This window comes from Oncorhynchus gorbuscha, unplaced genomic scaffold, assembly GCF_021184085.1.
Source record: "Oncorhynchus gorbuscha isolate QuinsamMale2020 ecotype Even-year unplaced genomic scaffold, OgorEven_v1.0 Un_scaffold_1464, whole genome shotgun sequence".
Classification (NCBI taxonomy): domain Eukaryota; kingdom Metazoa; phylum Chordata; class Actinopteri; order Salmoniformes; family Salmonidae; genus Oncorhynchus; species Oncorhynchus gorbuscha.
Window position 1 is genome coordinate 28,059 of NW_025746237.1, and position 18,952 is coordinate 47,010.

An 18,952-nucleotide genomic window follows, 5' to 3' on the forward strand; every position below is an offset into this window, starting at 1 on the left:
TGTTAGTTATCAGCCAAGTCTTCCTATTAACATTAGTGTGTTAGTTATCAGCCAAGTCTTCCTATTAACATTAGTGTGTTAGTTATCAGCCAAGTCTTCCTATTAACATTAGTGTGTTAGTTATCAGCCAAGTCTTCCTATTAACATTACATTTACATTTAAGTCATTTAGCAGACGCTCTTATCCAGAGCGACTATGTTAGTTATCAGCCAAGTCTTCCTATTAACATTAGTGTGTTAGTTATCAGCCAAGTCTCCATATTAACATTAGTGTGTTTAGTTATCAGCCAAGTCTTCCTATTAACATTAGTGTGTTAGTTATCAGCCAAGTCTTCCTATTAACATTAGTGTGTTAGTTATCAGCCAAGTCTTCCTATTAACATTAGTGTGTTAGTTATCAGCCAAGTCTTCATATTAACATTAGTGTGTTAGTTATCAGCCAAGTCTCCATATTAACATTAGTGTGTTAGTTATCAGCCAAGTCTCCATATTAACATTAGTGTGTTAGTTATCAGCCAAGTCTCCATATTAACATTAGTGTGTTAGTTATCAGCCAAGTCTTCCTATTAACATTAGTGTGTTAGTTATCAGCCAAGTCTCCATATTAACATTAGTGTGTTAGTTATCAGCCAAGTCTCCATATTAACATTAGTGTGTTAGTTATCAGCCAAGTCTTCCTATTAACATTACATTTACATTTAAGTCATTTAGCAGACGCTCTTATCCAGAGCGACTATGTTAGTTATCAGCCAAGTCTTCCTATTAACATTAGTGTGTTAGTTATCAGCCAAGTCTTCCTATTAACATTAGTGTGTTAGTTATCAGCCAAGTCTTCCTATTAACATTAGTGTGTTAGTTATCAGCCAAGTCTTCCTATTAACATTAGTGTGTTAGTTATCAGCCAAGTCTTCCTATTAACATTACATTTACATTTAAGTCATTTAGCAGACGCTCTTATCCAGAGCGACTATGTTAGTTATCAGCCAAGTCTTCATATTAAACATTAGTGTGTTAGTTATCAGCCAAGTCTTCCTATTAACATTAGTGTGTTAGTTATCAGCCAAGTCTTCCTATTAACATTAGTGTGTTAGTTATCAGCCAAGTCTTCCTATTAACATTAGTGTGTTAGTTATCAGCCAAGTCTTCCTATTAACATTAGTGTGTTAGTTATCAGCCAAGTCTCCATATTAACATTAGTGTGTTATCAGCCAAGTCTTCCTATTAACATTAGTGTGTTAGTTATCAGCCAAGTCTTCCTATTAACATTAGTGTGTTAGTTATCAGCCAAGTCTCCATATTAACATTAGTGTGTTATCAGCCAAGTCTTCCTATTAACATTAGTGTGTTAGTTATCAGCCAAGTCTTCCTATTAACATTAGTGTGTTAGTTATCAGCCAAGTCTTCCTATTAACATTAGTGTGTTAGTTATCAGCCAAGTCTTCCTATTAACATTAGTGTGTTAGTTATCAGCCAAGTCTCCATATTAACATTACATTTACATTTAAGTCATTTAGCAGACGCTCTTATCCAGAGCGACTATGTTAGTTATCAGCCAAGTCTTCCTATTAACATTAGTGTGTTATCAGCCAAGTCTTCCTATTAACATTAGTGTGTTAGTTATCAGCCAAGTCTTCCTATTAACATTAGTGTGTTAGTTATCAGCCAAGTCTTCCTATTAACATTAGTGTGTTAGTTATCAGCCAAGCCTTCCTATTAACATTAGTGTGTTAGTTATCAGCCAAGTCTCCATATTAACATTAGTGTGTTAGTTATCAGCCAAGTCTTCCTATTAACATTAGTGTGTTATCAGCCAAGTCTTCCTATTAACATTAGTGTGTTAGTTATCAGCCAAGTCTTCCTATTAACATTAGTGTGTTAGTTATCAGCCAAGTCTTCCTATTAACATTAGTGTGTTAGTTATCAGCCAAGCCTTCCTATTAACATTAGTGTGTTAGTTATCAGCCAAGTCTCCATATTAACATTAGTGTGTTAGTTATCAGCCAAGTCTTCCTATTAACATTAGTGTGTTAGTTATCAGACAAGTCTTCCTATTAACATTAGTGTGTTTAGTTATCTGGCAAGTTGCCTTTTTTTTCTTTCTCTCTCAAACAGAAAACAGTAGGGAACATTGGATGTGTCATTAGTTAGGCCTTAACGAGGCACTGGAGGCAGGGTACATAACTGTTTAGTGTGGGACGACATCCATCAGGCCCCCGCATGCAGAAAACCCCAGTGACCTCTGACCCCAAGCCCTGCACACGTCCAGGACCATGTTCATTAGGCACCAAATGGAAGAAAATGGGCTGAAACAGGCAGGGACTTCCTGGACTTGTCCAGTAAGAAATCATTGTTTTAGTTTTCCATTACAAAATGTTTTGCTATTTTCTTCTCTAATGAATACATCCCAAGCCTCTTCTCCCCAACTGCCCTGCCCGACCCCTGCCTCTCCTGGGGAGAAGGGAGCTATAGTAAGGGTCCTTTCTCCATCCTCTGCTCCCTGACAGGTTCTGCGAGTTACTGCCGTTTTAAAGCAAAGTAAAGAGCAGAGATGAAAAACACGCAGGACGGGACCTCAATCCTCACATGGCCACAGAGGCCTGTCGCAAGGCCCCAAGAGTGGGTGATTTAGCGCCCCAGGAGAGAGGACCTAGGCATGGAGGCATGTGTGGTGCCCCCTCCTGTCATAAAATAATAACTGTGCTGGAAGGTATTTCCATCTTGTGTGTGTGCGCGGTTGAGTAGGGGGTGCCAGAGTGGAGGGAGCTCTGGGTTTATGGAAGGGGCGCAGAGGGAGAGAGGGGAGTTTATGAGTAGAAGTGGAATGGTTTCATGTGTAGTTGTAGTTGAACTTGGACACTAGGCAGGTGCCTTTTCATCAGCGGGGGATAACATAACTCATTTTTTAACACTTCCTGCCTTTGAGGTACAGTATGTGCTGTGGCAAATGTTGGTGTACTTCCCTTGTCCTCTCCTGCTCTCTTGGACACTTTCTCTGTCATAAACAGACATTCGGTGATAATCTAGAATCGGCTTTCTATTTCGCAACAAAGCCTCCTTCTCTCACGCCGCCAAACATACCCTAGTAAAACTGACTATCCTACCGATCCTCGACTTCGGCAATGTCATCTACAAAATATTTTCCAATACTCTACTTAGCAAACTGGATGCAGTCTATCACAGTGCCATCCGTTTTGTTACTAAAGCCCCTTATACCACCCACCACTGCGACCTGTATGCCCTAGTCGGCTGGTCCTCGCTACATATTTTTCGCCAGACCCACTGGCTACAGGTCATCTATAAGTCTACGCTAGGTAACGCTCTGTAACAGTCCGCCTTATCTCAGCTCACGATAACAACACCCGATAACAACCTGGAGACTTACATTTCCCTCACTAACTTTGAGCAGCTAACCGATCGCTGCAGCTGTACATAGTCCATCTGTAAATAGCCCACCCAATCTACCTACCTCATCCCCATACTGTTATTTACTTTTCTGCTCTTTTGCACTCCAGTATCTCTACTTGCACATCATCTGCTCATCTATCACTCCAGTGTTAATCTGCTAAATTGTATTACTTTGCTACTATGGCATATTTATTGCCTTACCTCCTCAGCCATTTGCACACACTGTATATAGACTTCCTTTTTTCTATTGTGTTATTGACTGTACGCTTGTTTATTCCATGTGTAACTCTGCGTTGTTGTTTGTGTCGCACTGCTTTGCTTTATCTTGGCCAGGTCACAGTTGTAAATGAGAACTTGTTCTCAACTAGCTTACCTGGTTAAATAAATAGAACATCTGGTTGGGTTCTCTGAGACAGAGCAAGAGCCCTGGGTGCTTTGTGTTTATTTGTCGCCAACATTAAAAAAATATATATTTTTGATTAGAACAGGGAAGGACTACCTGAACTTGTGCAATAAGAAACGCCAATTTTTGGTTCCTGTTGAAAAACATTTAAAAACGTTTCCATAAGGAACCAAGCAAGATGAAAACCTACAGAGAGACGGGCTGTTGTGTGACTCTGTGTGCTAAACAATTGTGTGTCAGAGTGGGGGTCATTTTCCCCTGTTTGTATTTCCAGTAACCAGAAAGGAGTTCGCCCATCAGTCAGTCAGTGGTGGCCCGTGCTCAGACCAGAATTACTATTAACATGATGATAGTCTTCCTAAGGAGGGGCGGAGCAGCAGCCTTCCTAAGGAGGGGCGGAGCAGCAGCCTTCCTAAGGAGGGGCGGAGAAAGAGGGAGAGAAAGAGAGACCGAGAGATGGACAGAGAAGAAAGAGAAAAGCGAAAGGCAGAAAAAGAAAGGGGAAAAACAGAGTGGAGGAGAAATGTGACACTAGATGAGAGCGTCTGGGGGTTCAGGCTTCTCTGAGTTGTCTGAGACCTGGGGTGTAATTTAACTCAATGGGCCCTTCAATCTCTCCAATACCCTTTATTTAAGCAAATAGGCCCTGTACGTGTGTTCAATTGAGGCCTGGCTCACCCAAATGGGTGAACATGGGGGTGCGCTACGTCAGATGAAGGGAGACCGTGACCATCCATCCGTCACCCAGCGAGCAGCACTCATCATAACAGTCCTGGGGTGTGTTCATTAGGCACTAAATGGAAGAAAGCGGAGCGACTGGAAACTACCAATAAGAGACGCTCAGTTGTGTTTCCCGTTGCATAACGTTTTGCTATGATGTGCTCTAATACACACTACCCAGATGTAGGGGCCAAGAGATGCATAATTCCATCAAGGGCTGTAACAGACTGGTTTTAAACACTGCAGTTCACCTTCCCTAACCTGTTCCATCAATCCTACTCCAAAAAGAGAAACAGTTCCTATCCCATTCCTCTCTCACTACCTCTGTCTTCATGTACTGAACAACCTCTTTCACTTTCTCCCCATGCTGTTGTCTGCAGCAACAGTTATGACCTCTCTATGGAGTCTTGTAGCTTCTACAGCAACAGGTATGACCTCTCTATGGAGTCTTATAGCTTCTACAGCAGCAGGTATGACCTCTCTATGGAGTCTTATAGCTTCTACAGCAGCAGGTATGACCTCTCTATGGAGTCTTGTAGCTTCTACAGCAGCAGGTATGACCTCTCTATGGAGTCTTGTAGCTTCTACAGCAACAGGTATGACCTCTCTATGGAGTCTTATAGCTTCTACAGCAGCAGGTATGACCTCTCTATGGAGTCTTGTAGCTTCTACAGCAGCAGGTATGACCTCTCTATGGAGTCTTGTAGCTTCTACAGCAGCAGGTATGACCTCTATGGAGTCTTGTAGCTTCTGTTAATGTGGGTTTTCCACATCAAAACAGTGAGCAGATATTCCCCTTTCTCTTCATATTGGATATACTTTTTATCCAGCTCCGTTTTAATAGACACACACACACACACACACTCCCATGATAAAGAAATATTATTAGTTATTATCAGTGTGTGACCCAACTCCTCCTGATGTCACACAGTCTGGACTGTCAGTCACTGGGGATTGACACTGTTTTTTGTGGGGAGTTGCCATGGACAACTGGAAAGGGGAGGTTGGCTGTGTGCATGTGTGTGAAAGCTATACAGAAGGGTTGAACTCATTAACAGCAGCTTGAGAATGATTTTCGTTCTATGCCACTTTGATTAAACAGCTGCAGTCTCTGCGCACACACACACACACACACACACACACACACACACACACACACACACACACACACACACACACACACACACATACACACACACTTGTGTTTGTGTTAGGGAGAGTGTGGCCACCCCACCTGTGTGTTTATGAGAGGGTGGATCACGTGTGTGTGTTTAAAGCCAATAGGTTATTGTCAGGAGGTTATGAGGGACTGTTTGAGTGTGTCTGTTTATACTAGTGGGCACATTGCATGGGACTGACTCCCATCCAGCTGTTTATACTAGTGGGCACATTGCATGGGACTGACACTCATCCAGCTGTTTATACTAGCGGGCACATTGCATGGGACTGACACTCATCCAGCTGTTTATACTAGTGGGCACATTGCATGGGACTGACACCCATCCAGCTGTTTATACTAGTGGGCACATTGCATGGGACTGACACCCATCCAGCTGTTTATACTAGTGGGCACATTGCATGGGACTGACACCCATCCAGCTGTTTATACTAGTGGGCACATTGCATGGGACTGACACCCATCCAGCTGTTTATACTAGTGGGCACATTGCATGGGACTGACACTCATCCAGCTGTTTATACTAGTGGGCACATTGCATGGGACTGACACTCATCCAGCTGTTTATACTAGTGGGCACATTGCATGGGACTGACACTCATCCAGCTGTTTATACTAGTGGGCACATTGCATGGGACTGACACTCATCCAGCTGTTTATACTAGTGGGCACATTGCATGGGACTGACATTCATCCAGCTGTTTGCGGCCAGATAGTTTCCCCTCCGGTGGATGATTTTGTTTGTTGTTAGAACACTGAATAGTTCTCTTTTGACAAGGGTGGTGTGTGTGTGTGTGTGTGTTTGCGGGTGTGTAGTGTGTTAAGGTCAGTAAGGGCAGCCAGTCTCTAGAGGCGATGGTTGATGATCTGTCCACCCTGCCTTGTCTGCTGTGTTTTCCCTGCTGTGTGTGTGTTGGTCTGTGTGTTGTTGGGACAGGGCCTGACACTGTGGTCTCTAACCCCTTGCTTCAGCCTGGGTCACAGAGGCCCAATGCCACAGCCTTAGGCTACACTAACCTGTGGGTGGGCTGTCACACACACACACACACACACACACACACACACACACACACACACACACACACACACACACACACACACACACACACACACACACACACACACACACACACACACACACACACACACACACACACACAGCGCTTTAGAATAACCCCTGTTTGTTATTCCAAGCAGTGAACAGCAAATAAATCCATCATCCATAGTGGGGACTGTTGGGGGAAAACACACACCCACTTTGAACTGGGTCTTTGAAGGCAAGGCCAGGGGAACCACTTCCTCTCAACAATCACTTTCTTCAACTTTGATTTCAGCTGGGGTGTGTGTGTGTGTCTCACAGAAAGGTTAATGCCGGTCTGCCTGTCTGTTTTATGGTTGTGTTTGTGCTTTCACTGTGTAAGTGCACAAAAACCTGAGTCCTTGTATCAGTCAGTGTCATTGCCCTGATTCTTTCTGACATGCGTTGATGTCTTGGTGGGGGTTGTTTGGTCTGAGGGTTATTACAGTTGTTACCTGTTATTATGCTGTATGTTTCTATCAGTGTTTCACTGATATCTGAGCCCTGTGTCATATTGAGTGACACACACACACACACCAGGACAGGAGTGTCCCCGGCCACACCCGGTTCCCATTACACCCCATTTCCTCGCAATCACAGAGGAACCCCTCTCTGATTGTCTGGCCTGATTACTGCCGTATGCTGAGGGCCAGTGGGGGTGAAGTGAAGGGGGGTAAAGGGCGGTTGGGGGGGACACAATAGGGCAAGGACGGATCACTGAATTACTGCTCTATGATTCATAAAGCGTCACAGAGTAGGACTGCTGATCTAGAATCAGTTTTTCCTTTTAGATCATAATGACTACCATTATTTGGACAGGTAGGGCCTGATCCTAGATCAGCATCTCCTACTCTGAGATGTTCTATGGAAAAGGGCTGAGGATCAGTCAGATCTGATACATATACAGGGCCCAGAGTTTTACCGGTTGAGACCACATGGTCAGGAACACCTTGTGGCTCCAGTAACATAGTCTGCCGTAACTCCTGGCTCCTGTGATATAGTCAGAGAAAGTTTGAATCCTAAGCAACCTGCATTCACATTGTTTGAAGTACAATAGACCAACATAGCTTTGATCTACTACAGTATCTATGTGCTGGAAAACCTTGGCAGAGCATGAATGGAGTAGGCATTGTGATGCTCATGTGAATTTCCTATCTTTTTTTTGGCTTCAGACCAATCCCCCCCTACTTCTCACTTAAAAAATATTTTAGTTTTTAATACACTCCGAGGAAAGTTTATTAGGTACATCCATCTAGTACCGGGTCGGAACTCCCTTTGCCTCCAGAACAGCCTGAATTCTTTGGGTAATGGAATCATTGCTCAATTGGTATCAAGGGACCTAACATGTGCCCGGAAAACATTCCCCACACCACCGCCACCAGCCTGTACCGTTGACACCAGGCAGGATGGGGCCATGGACTCATGCTGCTTACGCCAAATCCTGACTCCACCATCAGCATGATGCAACAGGAACCAGGGTTTGTCGGCCAGGCAATGTTTTTCAACTTCTCAATTGTCCACTATTAGTGATCATGTGCCCACAGGAGCCACTTCTTCATGTTTTTAGCTGATAGGAGTGGAACCCTGTGTGGATGTCTGCTGCAATAGTCCATCTGTGACAAGGACTGATGAGTTGTACTGCCGTTATTATTGTACTGCGCCGTGAAATGCCCAGGAGGCCAGACATTTCTGAGATACTGGAACCGGTGCACGCCTTGCACCGATGATCATACCACGCTCAGTCGCTTAGGCCACTGGTTTTGCCCACTGAATGACTCGATGCCTGTCTGCCTGTTTTATACAGCCAGACACAGACACGTGACTCATTATCTGTAGGAGTGAACCATTTTTGTGAATGGAGTGTTGTACCTAATAAACTGTCCAGTGAGTGTATTGGTGTCTGCTGAAATGAAATCGTCAGTCATTTCATGGACTGTGGGTTAGTTATTTCAAGATTTTATAGTGGTTCACTGTAATCATGGTTGGCTTCTACAAATACCAGGAGAAGGCTGTGTTGCACTGTTTAAGACCATGCTAACATTTTCTGGTGTTGTTCAGTTCCATATGCCTGTCATGATTTAGAAGAGTAAGAAAGGGACCAATCAGTTTGGGCTTCTGATTCAAATCTAAAGATCTGTCAACATTGTCTTATAGCGTTCATTTTACTTCAGTACTTCTGTGTCATTTTCCAAGTAACCCCAATACACATCTTTCCTTTTTTTTGTTTTCTAGGACAAAAAGCTGCGAGTCTTTGACCCCAGAGCCCAGCTGACACCTGTTCAGGTAAGTCACTATACTGGACTCCACATCTCCTCTAACCCACAAGAACTAACCAGAAGCATCATTCATTGCCATCCATCCAGTGAATGTATGCTGCTTGACAGAGCTCATAGAATGAATGGGTAGATTAACAGAGGACAGGGGTGATGCATTCTGTATGACTGTGACCTGGCTCTCTGACTTTGTCCTGGAGTTCAGCAGAGGTTAGCCTGCTGGACCAGGTATCAGAGGGTTAAAGCATGTTACTCTGTGTGTCTCTAACACTTCACAAGATGGAGAACTACAGGCACGGTCAGCTCTCCATCTCCTCTATGTTGATTTATAATGGCCGACCTCCTGACCCTTCCCTCTGGAAGCTGCCCTGTCAGTCTGCCTTGCCCCACTCTGTGGTGGGATGGTGTAGGGTGGACTTGCCCCTACATGCTGGTCTTTGCTCAGTTGTGAATTTTCTTCACTTATGGTTAAGATTAGGATTGGTTGAGGGGAAGCTGATCCCAGATCTGTACCTAGGGGAAATATGACCTAGTCCCACTGAAAAACATGGTGGCTTTGGCCCAAAGCTCTCACCACTGTCCCTTCTCCTGATTTATCTAAGTATTGATTCATTAGGACTGTACACAAGTTAGTTACCCGTGGGAACCAAGGGAAACATTAGGAATGGTGTTGTTGGTGTGACCTTGAACCTCTGTGACCTCTGGTTACTTCCTTACTGGGATTTATCAGAGTTGTTGACGATGGCATCTCAGTCCCAGCTTTTGGCCAATCAACCCTGAGCAAGGCAGTTAACCCACTGTTCCCGGGCGCGGGAGACGTGGATGTTGATTTAAGGCAGCCCCTCGCACCTCTGATTCAGAGGGGTTGAGTTATGTGGAAGACACATTTCAGTTGAAAGCATTCAGTTGTACTACTGACTAGGTATCCCCCTTTCCTTTCCAATGGTACTCCATCACAACCAGCAGGAATGAGGAGGAGGCACACGCAAACCCTCCTGTATGTGTGTGTGTGCAACATTGAGAAATTATTCTCTCACTTTTTGGCAGCAGACATCAAGGGGACCTCCCAGAGAGATGTCATTAGTGTTATAGTCCCTGTGTTAGTCTCCCTCTGTCATCTGTAAATAGAGATGTCATTAGTGTTATAGTCCCTGTGTTAGTCTCCCTCTGTCTTCTGTAAATAGAGATGTCATTAGTGTTATAGTCCCTGTGTTAGTCTCCCTCTGTCATCTGTAAATAGAGATGTCATTAGTGTTATAGTCCCTGTGTTAGTCTCCCTCTGTCATCTGTAAATAGAGATGTCATTAGTGTTATAGTCCCTGTGTTAGTCTCCCTCTGTCATCTGTAAATAGAGATCTCATTAGTGTTATAGTCCCTGTGTTAGTCTCCCTCTGTCATCTGTAAATAGAGATGTCATTAGTGTTATAGTCCCTGTGTTAGTCTCCCTCTGTCTTCTGTAAACAGAGATGTCATTAGTGTTATAGTCCCTGTGTTAGTCTCCCTCTGTCTTCTGTAAACAGAGACTGGCTGGAAAAACAATACATGCTCTAGCCAGCAGATTAAATATTACACACCGCTCAGCGCCCACCGCCCGGGTGTAAATACCTGGAGGACAGCTCACTGCCAAAGAGGGTGTGTGTATGTGTGTGTGTGTGTGTGTGGCTATGACACCTTTATAAATGGATTACTGTTTCACAGGCCTCTGTGCCGACTGACATCATGCGCTTTGTCTTAAAGGAAGTTCCATATGGATTTTTCTGTACGTGGCCTTGGGCATTGTGTACATGAGTCTCTGTGTGTGTGTCTATTTACTGTGAGCGTGTTTGCTGAATCAATGTGAGAGAGGATAACTGGCTCCAGTCCAAGTGTTTGAACCCTCCAGTACAATATTTACCTCAGGTGTGTCAATCTGTCAGACACTGGAGAACCTTTCTGACGACATCTCCTGCTTTTAACCAACAGGACAGCACTCCCATGGAATATTACTTCAGGTTGTGGATGCGTTTGGCAATGGGACCATTGTTAGAAATGAACTGCTACTCAAATGACTGAATTCCTTAGATCTCTCGATGCGTTTGGATAAAGAACATTGTGAAACTGAAGTAAAACCTGCTGGAATGTTTTCAGTTTGCTCATTTAAGGGTTCTTTGTGAAGGGTCCACATGTCTGGAACTCATGACCCAGGGCTTTGGAAACACACACACTTACACTCACACTCACACTCTCATATTCATCAAGAGGACCTGATAAGTGTGCAATAATTAAACCAGAAAGCCCCATCATCTCAGCCCTCTTGACAGGTTTCAGAAGTCTCTCTGGAGAACGTGAGAAGGAGCACCACTCCCATTAACACCATGCTGGATGGTAGAGTAGACTTTAACGAGCAGAGCAGTGGTTCATCCTAACATCCTAACACACAGCTGGTGTTCCAAATGGCCCCCTATTCTCTTTATAGTGCACTACTTCTGACCAGGGCCCATAGTGCTCAGGTCAAAAGTAGTGCACTATGTAGGAGAAAGGGTGGCATTTGGGACAGACAGAAACACAATGAGGCTGGTAATTGGACCGGATCGAGGGTGTGAATCTAATGTATACATGGGTCTCGGAGTACTGTTAAACACAGTATTACACACAGCATTACATTTCAGTTAACACTGGGGATCTGACAGACATTCACTGCATCACAATGAAATCTGGGGGAAACCGACGGCGGTTTGGTTTTAGATGTCTTTGTGATGCCCCCAGATGTCTTTGTGATGCCCCCAGATGTCTTTGTGATGCCCCCAGATGTCTTTGTGATGCCCCCAGATGTCTTTGTGATGCCTCCAGATGTCTTTGTGATGCTCCCAGATGTCTTTGTGATGCCCCCAGATGTCTTTGTGATGCTCCCAGATGTCTTTGTGATGCTCCCAGATGTCTTTGTGATGCTCCCAGATGTATTTGTGATGCCCCCAGATGTCTTTGTGATGCCCCCAGATGTCTTTGTGATGCTCCCAGATGTCTTTGATGCCCCCAGATGTCTTTGTGATGCCTCCAGATGTCTTTGTGATGCCCCCAGATGTCTTTGTGATGCCTCCAGATGTCTTTGTGATGCCTCCAGATGTCTTTGTGATGCCTCCAGATGTCTTTGTGATGCCTCCAGATGTCTTTGTGATGCCTCCAGATGTCTTTGTGATGTCTTTGTGATGTCCCCAGATGTCTTTGTGATGCCTCCAGATGTCTTTGTGATGCCTCCAGATGTCTTTGTGATGCCTCCAGATGTCTTTGTGATGTCCCCAGATGTCTTTGTGATGTCCCCAGATGTCTTTGTGATGCCTCCAGATGTCTTTGTGATGCCTCCAGATGTCTTTGTGATGTCCCCAGATGTCTTTGTGATGCCCCCAGATGTCTTTGTGATGTCCCCAGATGTCTTTGTGATGCCTCCAGATGTCTTTGTGATGCCTCCAGATGTCTTTGTGATGTCTTTGTGATGTCCCCAGATGTCTTTGTGATGCCTCCAGATGTCTTTGTGATGCCTCCAGATGTCTTTGTGATGCCTCCAGATGTCTTTGTGATGCCTCCAGATGTCTTTGTGATGTCTTTGTGATGTCCCCAGATGTCTTTGTGATGCCTCCAGATGTCTTTGTGATGCCTCCAGATGTCTTTGTGATGTCTTTGTGATGTCCCCAGATGTCTTTGTGATGCCTCCAGATGTCTTTGTGATGCCTCCAGATGTCTTTGTGATGCCTCCAGATGTCTTTGTGATGCCTCCAGATGTCTTTGTGATGTCTTTGTGATGTCCCCAGATGTCTTTGTGATGCCTCCAGATGTCTTTGTGATGCCTCCAGATGTCTTTGTGATGCCTCCAGATGTCTTTGTGATGCCTCCAGATGTCTTTGTGATGCCTCCAGATGTCTTTGTGATGTCCCCAGATTGATTGTTTGTTTATGTCAAACTTAAAGGGGCACTGATATTATCAGTTTTGATATTTTAAATAAATAATACTCATTGGATGTTGAAGGATATCCCTTATGCATGCTGTCCAAAGCTCCATCTATGATTTTAAGTGGTAACATCTCTGTGGCTTATATCAAGTTAAGTGGTGGGGCTCCTGTTTTCTTGTTTTTAAATGATAGAGTGGGTCTTTAAGATGCATTCCACTAGGGTTTCTGTCTTGTCTTCTGCCCCCACAATGCATTGTAACAACTCTGTCTGTTCTGTCATGATTTGATGGAAGCGAATTGCCGGCGAGGCCACAATATAAACAGTACCGGTCTCAAAACTGTCCCAACTTTGTCTCAGTGTATGTTGCTAACCTCATAGATAACGCAGTTTTTCTTCATGCAAGACTGAGCCATTGTTTCCTCATCAACTGAGGTCACGGAACACTGCACCACAATCTTCTGTCGGAGGAAAGCCGCTCTGGTTCAAACGCTTTCAAATCAAATTGTCATATGCGGTGAATACAACAGGTGTAGATTTTACCATGAAATGCTTACTTACGAGCCCTTTTCCAACAATGTGAAGTAAAAGGTGTTTTCTATTTGATAATTTTCTAACACAATAAATAACTATTTTAAATGTTAATTTTTTTATTTCACCTTTATTTCACCAGGTAGGCTATTTGAGATCAAGTTCTCATTTGCAACTGCGACCTGGCCAAGATAAAGCATATCAGTGTGAACAGACAACACAGAGTTACACATGGAGTAAATAACACAGTAGAAAAAAAAGTCTATATACACTGTGTGCAAAAGGCATGAGGTAGGTGAATAATTACAATTTAGCAGATTAACACTGGAGTGATAAATGATCAGATGGTCATGTACAGGTAGAGATATTGGTGTGCAAAAGAGCAGAAAAGTAAATAAATATAAACAGTATGGGGATGAGGTAGGTAGAATTGGGTGGGCTATTTACCGATAGACTATGTATAGCTGCAGCGATCGGTTAGCTGCTCAGATAGCTGATGTTTGAAGTTGGTGAGGGAGATAAAAGTCTCCAACTTCAGTGATTTTTGCAAATCGTTCCAGTCACAGGCAGCAGAGAACTGGAACGAAAGGCGGCCAAATGAGGTGTTGGCTTTAGGGATGATCAGTGAGATACACCTGCTGGAGTGCGTGCTACAGGTGGGTGTTGCCATCGTGACCAGTGAACTGAGATAAGGTGGCGCTTTACCTAGCATGGACTTGTAGATGACCTGGAGCCAGTAGGTCTGGCGACGAATATGTAGCGAGGGCCAGCCGACTAGAGCATACAGGTCGCAAGGGTGGGTGGTATAAGGTGCTTTAGTAACAAAACGGATGGCACTGTGATAAACAGCATCCAGTTTGCTGAGTAGAGTATTGGAAGCTATTTTGTAGATGACATCGCCAAAGTCAAGGATCGGTAGGAGTCAGTTTTACTAGGGTAAACTTGGTGGCGTGAGTGAAGGAGGCTTTTTTGCGGAATAGAAAGCCGACTCTAGATTTGATTTTAGATTGGAGATGTTTGATATGAGTCTGGAAGGAGAGTTTACAGTCTAGCCAGACACCTAGGTATTTATAGATGTCCACATATTCTAGGTCGGAACCATCCAGTGTGGTGATGCTAGTCGGGCGTGCGGGTGCAGGCAGCGATCGGTTGAAAAGCATGCATTTGGTGTTCCTAGCGTTTAAGAGCAGTTGGAGGCCATGGAAGGAGTGTTGTATGGCATTGAAGCTCGTTTGGAGGTTAGATAGCACAGTGTCCAAGGAAGGGCCGGAAGTATACAGAATGGTGTTGTCTGCGTAGAGGTGGATCAGGGAATCGCCCGGAGCAAGAGCAACATCATTGATATATACAGAGAAAAGAGTCGGCCAATAACGGGGCTCTCTACAAATTTTTGCTCTAGCCCGCCTGGAGTGCAAAATGGCCATGGTTTATACTTTTGGGACTAGTCTATTGGCCCATTAAGTCAGACCAGCTCAATCTAGCACATCATGTAGTATTTGAAATTATTTCCAGTAGTGTTTGAACCCAGGTCTGGAGGAAAGCTGGTAACTATTAAAGAGAGGATCTCCTCTAAAGGAGGTGAGAAGTGATTAAGTGTTTTGACTTCACTAAACAAATCATGTCATCGTTCAGCAGGCATTCAGTGCAGCAGTACCATCCAGGGCTATATCTTGGAGCCTGTCCTGATTCCACCCCTAGCCAAACCTGGGTGAAGTGGTTGTTAGAGGAGTTTGCTTGCTAAAGCACTGTTGACTGGACTAGCTTTCATTCAGTGCAGTACCATCCAGGGACATATGGAGCAGATTTTTGACGTGTCCTGTTCAACCCTAGCCTGGACGCCAAACTGTTGCGATGTTCATTTGGCATGACAATGACCATATGAGCTGGCAAGATTGCACAAACAGATCTGGGACCAGGCTAGTTCAACCGTAGCCGAGATGCCAAACTTGGGTGTGCTTCAGCCTACTCTTTCTAAAGCCTTAACCTTCGTTACGGCAGTTTGTTTGCTTAAGCATGACCATATGGGGCAACCATGCTACATGTAGCTTCCACCCAGCTTGTAGCTACAGTATATCACCATCTCTCTGGTTCCCACTAAGGCCAAGCTGCCAAGTCAAAAGGCTCTTTATTGGGAAAATGTATGAAATCGAAAATGTTTTGCTCTTAATTTAGGGGTAGGTTAAGGTTAGGATGGACATGATTATGTTCCCTTATAGGCAGGTGGTGTAAATATATAGACAGTAATTGTAGCTGTGATTTTTGCTGTATTTATGGGGAAAGAGAGCTTTCTGGGTAATTTAAGCTTCGAACTGGAAGAGCCGTATTCCAACTGCGTGTGTGTGCATGCATGCATGCTGCACACATAGTGTATATTTAGATAGCTGGCACTGTGTGTGTGTGTGTGTGTGTGTGTGTGTGTGTGTGTGTGTGTGTGTGTGTGTGTGTGTGTGTGTGTGTGTGTGTGTGTGTGTGTGTGTGTGTGTGTGTGTGTGTGTGTGTGTCAGAATCTCTCTGAAACGTGTCGTTTTGATCTTTGGATGTTTTCCACTTGGTCCCTTTCAGACAATGTTTGTGAACTCAGTGCAGTTTGTTTAATTTTTTGTGAAGTTGTGAAGGAACTCAGCCCCCTCCAAGAGCCCATGAAGAGAACCGAACTGAGGCCATCTTGTTATTATTCTCGCACCACACACTAGATCAGGTCTTCCCAAACTCGGTCCTGTAGGCTAAGAGAGATCTTTAAGTTGTTTATTTGATTGTGGGGGTTTGAATGGTGTGAGAAGACCACAACATATTTGGTGAGAATCACTATAATCAATTCTAGCTCTTATATAAGGGGCAGTAGCCTGCATTGGGTGTACAATTTTCAATTACAGCATGATTTAATCTGCAGTTATTCATCTGCTATTAATTCTGTTACCGATAATATTTTCACGTTAATTGTATCGTGTGATTACAATTATTATGTCTCATGAATGCAATCTATTAGCTTCCAAAATGTTAGTCTGATAACAACATGTTCTGATTACATGGCTTGTCCTGCAATTTGTAAATAAGTGTATTGAGTGAATGTTGGAAAAAGATCTTGGTTCCCTTCTAAACATAGAAATGTGAACCCAAAGAGGACTGAGTCACTTTAAAGAGGACTGCGATTGGTTCTTTTAAAGATGATTCTATGTGAAAACACCCTTATTTTACATTTGACTACCTTTCAGTGCTTGTTACTGTCCCCTTTTTTTGTTTCTTATAGAAACACCTGATATTTATCTGTCTCTGCCCATGGCTCTGTACTTTCCCTAATCATCCCCAAAATGTCTGTCTCCCTTCCTAGAGGCATCTACTGACCTCCCTAGCGAGGCCTCTTCCCTGCCCATACTTAGTTACAAGGTTTGGTGTGGTGCACGTGCCTGTGTTTGTGTCCCGTCCGTGTGTGTGTTGGAATTACAGAGCTGAAAATACTCCTCATACTTTTGGGCCAGAGCTGGCTGCAGATTCGGAGGCTGCGGTCCCTGGCAGGGAAGAGGACAGAGGGAGACAGGAAAGGGAATGGTTTGGTTTCTCTGGCCAGATTCCTCCATTTGGGCTTTGGTGAAATTAGAGAGGGCCTGGAATGGGTTTTGGAGGAGAGCGAGGGAGAGGGTGAGTAGGGCAAAGGGGTGAAAACACACCAGTCAACTGCATTACTGAGACCGGACACTCCCCTCTCTCGAACATCTCTCCCCTGTAACTTTAAACATACATGCTGTGTGTGTGTGTCAGTGTCCGCGTGTGTGTGTGTGTGTGTCTGTGTGTGTGTGACTGCTCAGAATCTTATTTTTCATTATAGGAGGTGTGTTTGTGACTGCTCAGAATCTTATTTTTCATTATAGGAGGTGTGTTTGTGACTGCTCAGAATCGTATTTTTCATTATAGGAGGTGTGTGTGTGACTGCTCAGAATCTTATTTGTCTTTATAGGAGGTGTGTGTGTGTGTGTGTGTGTCACTGCTCAGAATCTTATTTGTCTTTATAGGAGGTGTGTGTGTGTGTGTGTGTCACTGCTCAGAATCTTATTTGTCTTTATAGGAGGTGTGTGTGTGTGTGTGTGTGTGTGTGTCACTGCTCAGAATCTTATTTGTCTTTATAGGGTGTGTGTGTGCGTGTGTCACTGCTCAGAATCTTATTTGTCTTTATAGGAGGTGTGTGTGTCACTGCTCAGAATCTTATTTGTCTTTATAGGAGGTGTGTGTGTCACTGCTCAGAATCTTATTTGTCATTATAGGAGGTGTGTGTGTCACTGCTCAGAATCTTATTTGTCATTATAGGAGGTGTGTGTGCGTATGTGGATCTCATGGTCATTCAGACTCATATTTGTCGTTACAGGAAGTCCACACTAGCAGTGGGCACGGTGGGCTAGCTTCCAGACGGTGTGGACTCTGGCAGCCATGACAATGAGGCTCTGTGGCTGACTGTGGCTAGAGTAACTTATACAGTATTACTGTATAATATTAATATATAATACAGTATTACTGTTTTGGGCCAGAGGGAAGAGGTGGGTTATAGGGAGGGAGGCAGGGAGGGTGAAAATAGAGAGGCAGAGAGACCTAGAGGCTAACCAATAGATTTCACCACTGGTTTTGTCCTCCTTCCGTTGTTGTTGTCCCTTGATTATGATGTATTTTGGTATTTGGTATTTTCTTAGGATCCCCTTTAGCTGGTGTGAAAGCAGCAGCTACTCTTCCTGGGGTCAACACAGAACATGAGACATGAACATACAGAACATTCATAGACAAGAACAGCTCCATGACAGAACGACATAGCCTACACTTTAATACAGACACACAAACTATCCAGGTCAAACAGGGGAGAGGTAGTGTGAGCTGTTGCTTTATCTGTTGTTGAAACCAGGTTTGCTGTTCATTTGACCAATATGAGATGGAATGGAGTTCCATGCAATAATGGCTCTATATAATACTGTACACTTTCTTGAATTTGTTGTGTGTGTGTGTGTGTGTGTGTGTGTGTGTGTGTGTGTGTGTGTGTGTGTGTGTGTGTGTGTGTGTGTGTGTGTGTGTGTGTGTGTGTGTGTGTGTGTGTGTGTGTGTGTATACTTCAGAGCTGTGTGTAAGTAGACTATGCAAACAAATTGGAATTTTCAACACATTTGTTTGTTATAAAATAAGAAGTGATGCAGTCAGTCTCTCCTCAACTCTTAGCAAGAGAGACTGGCTGCATAGTATTTCTATTAGCTCTCTCTCGAATTACAATGAAGAGCCAGACGTGCCGTGCAGTTCTGGTCCAGCTGCAGCTTAACTAGGTCTTTCTTTGCAGCACTTGCATATTCAAGATAAGTCGAAACTAGAGCCTGAAAGACTTTTTGGAGTGTGGTGTCAAAAAAGCAGAGCATCTCTTTATTACGGACAGACGTCTCCTCAGCTTTACAACCATTGAATCTATATGTTTTGAACCTG

At 44.0% G+C, this 18,952-nt stretch overlaps 1 protein-coding gene across 5 annotated transcripts in view; it reads left to right on the forward strand.

Annotated features, from left to right (window-relative positions):
• LOC124022875 (coronin-7-like) overlaps window positions 1-18,952 on the forward strand; it is an 87,887-nt gene that overhangs the window by 25,354 nt on the left and 43,581 nt on the right. Inside the window, exons 7-8 of one of the 5 annotated variants that reach the window (XM_046337563.1) lie at window positions 9,015-9,065; window positions 11,018-11,122. In XM_046337563.1, the coding sequence (XP_046193519.1) occupies window positions 9,015-9,065; window positions 11,018-11,107 (141 nt within the window). In that variant the 3' untranslated portion in view covers window positions 11,108-11,122. Of the gene's footprint in view, window positions 1-9,014; window positions 9,066-11,017; window positions 11,123-11,800; window positions 11,828-11,863; window positions 11,904-12,071; window positions 12,099-18,952 lie in introns of those variants that run through there. The other 4 variants (XM_046337565.1, XM_046337566.1, XM_046337564.1 and 1 more) reach the window with 4 other exon arrangements.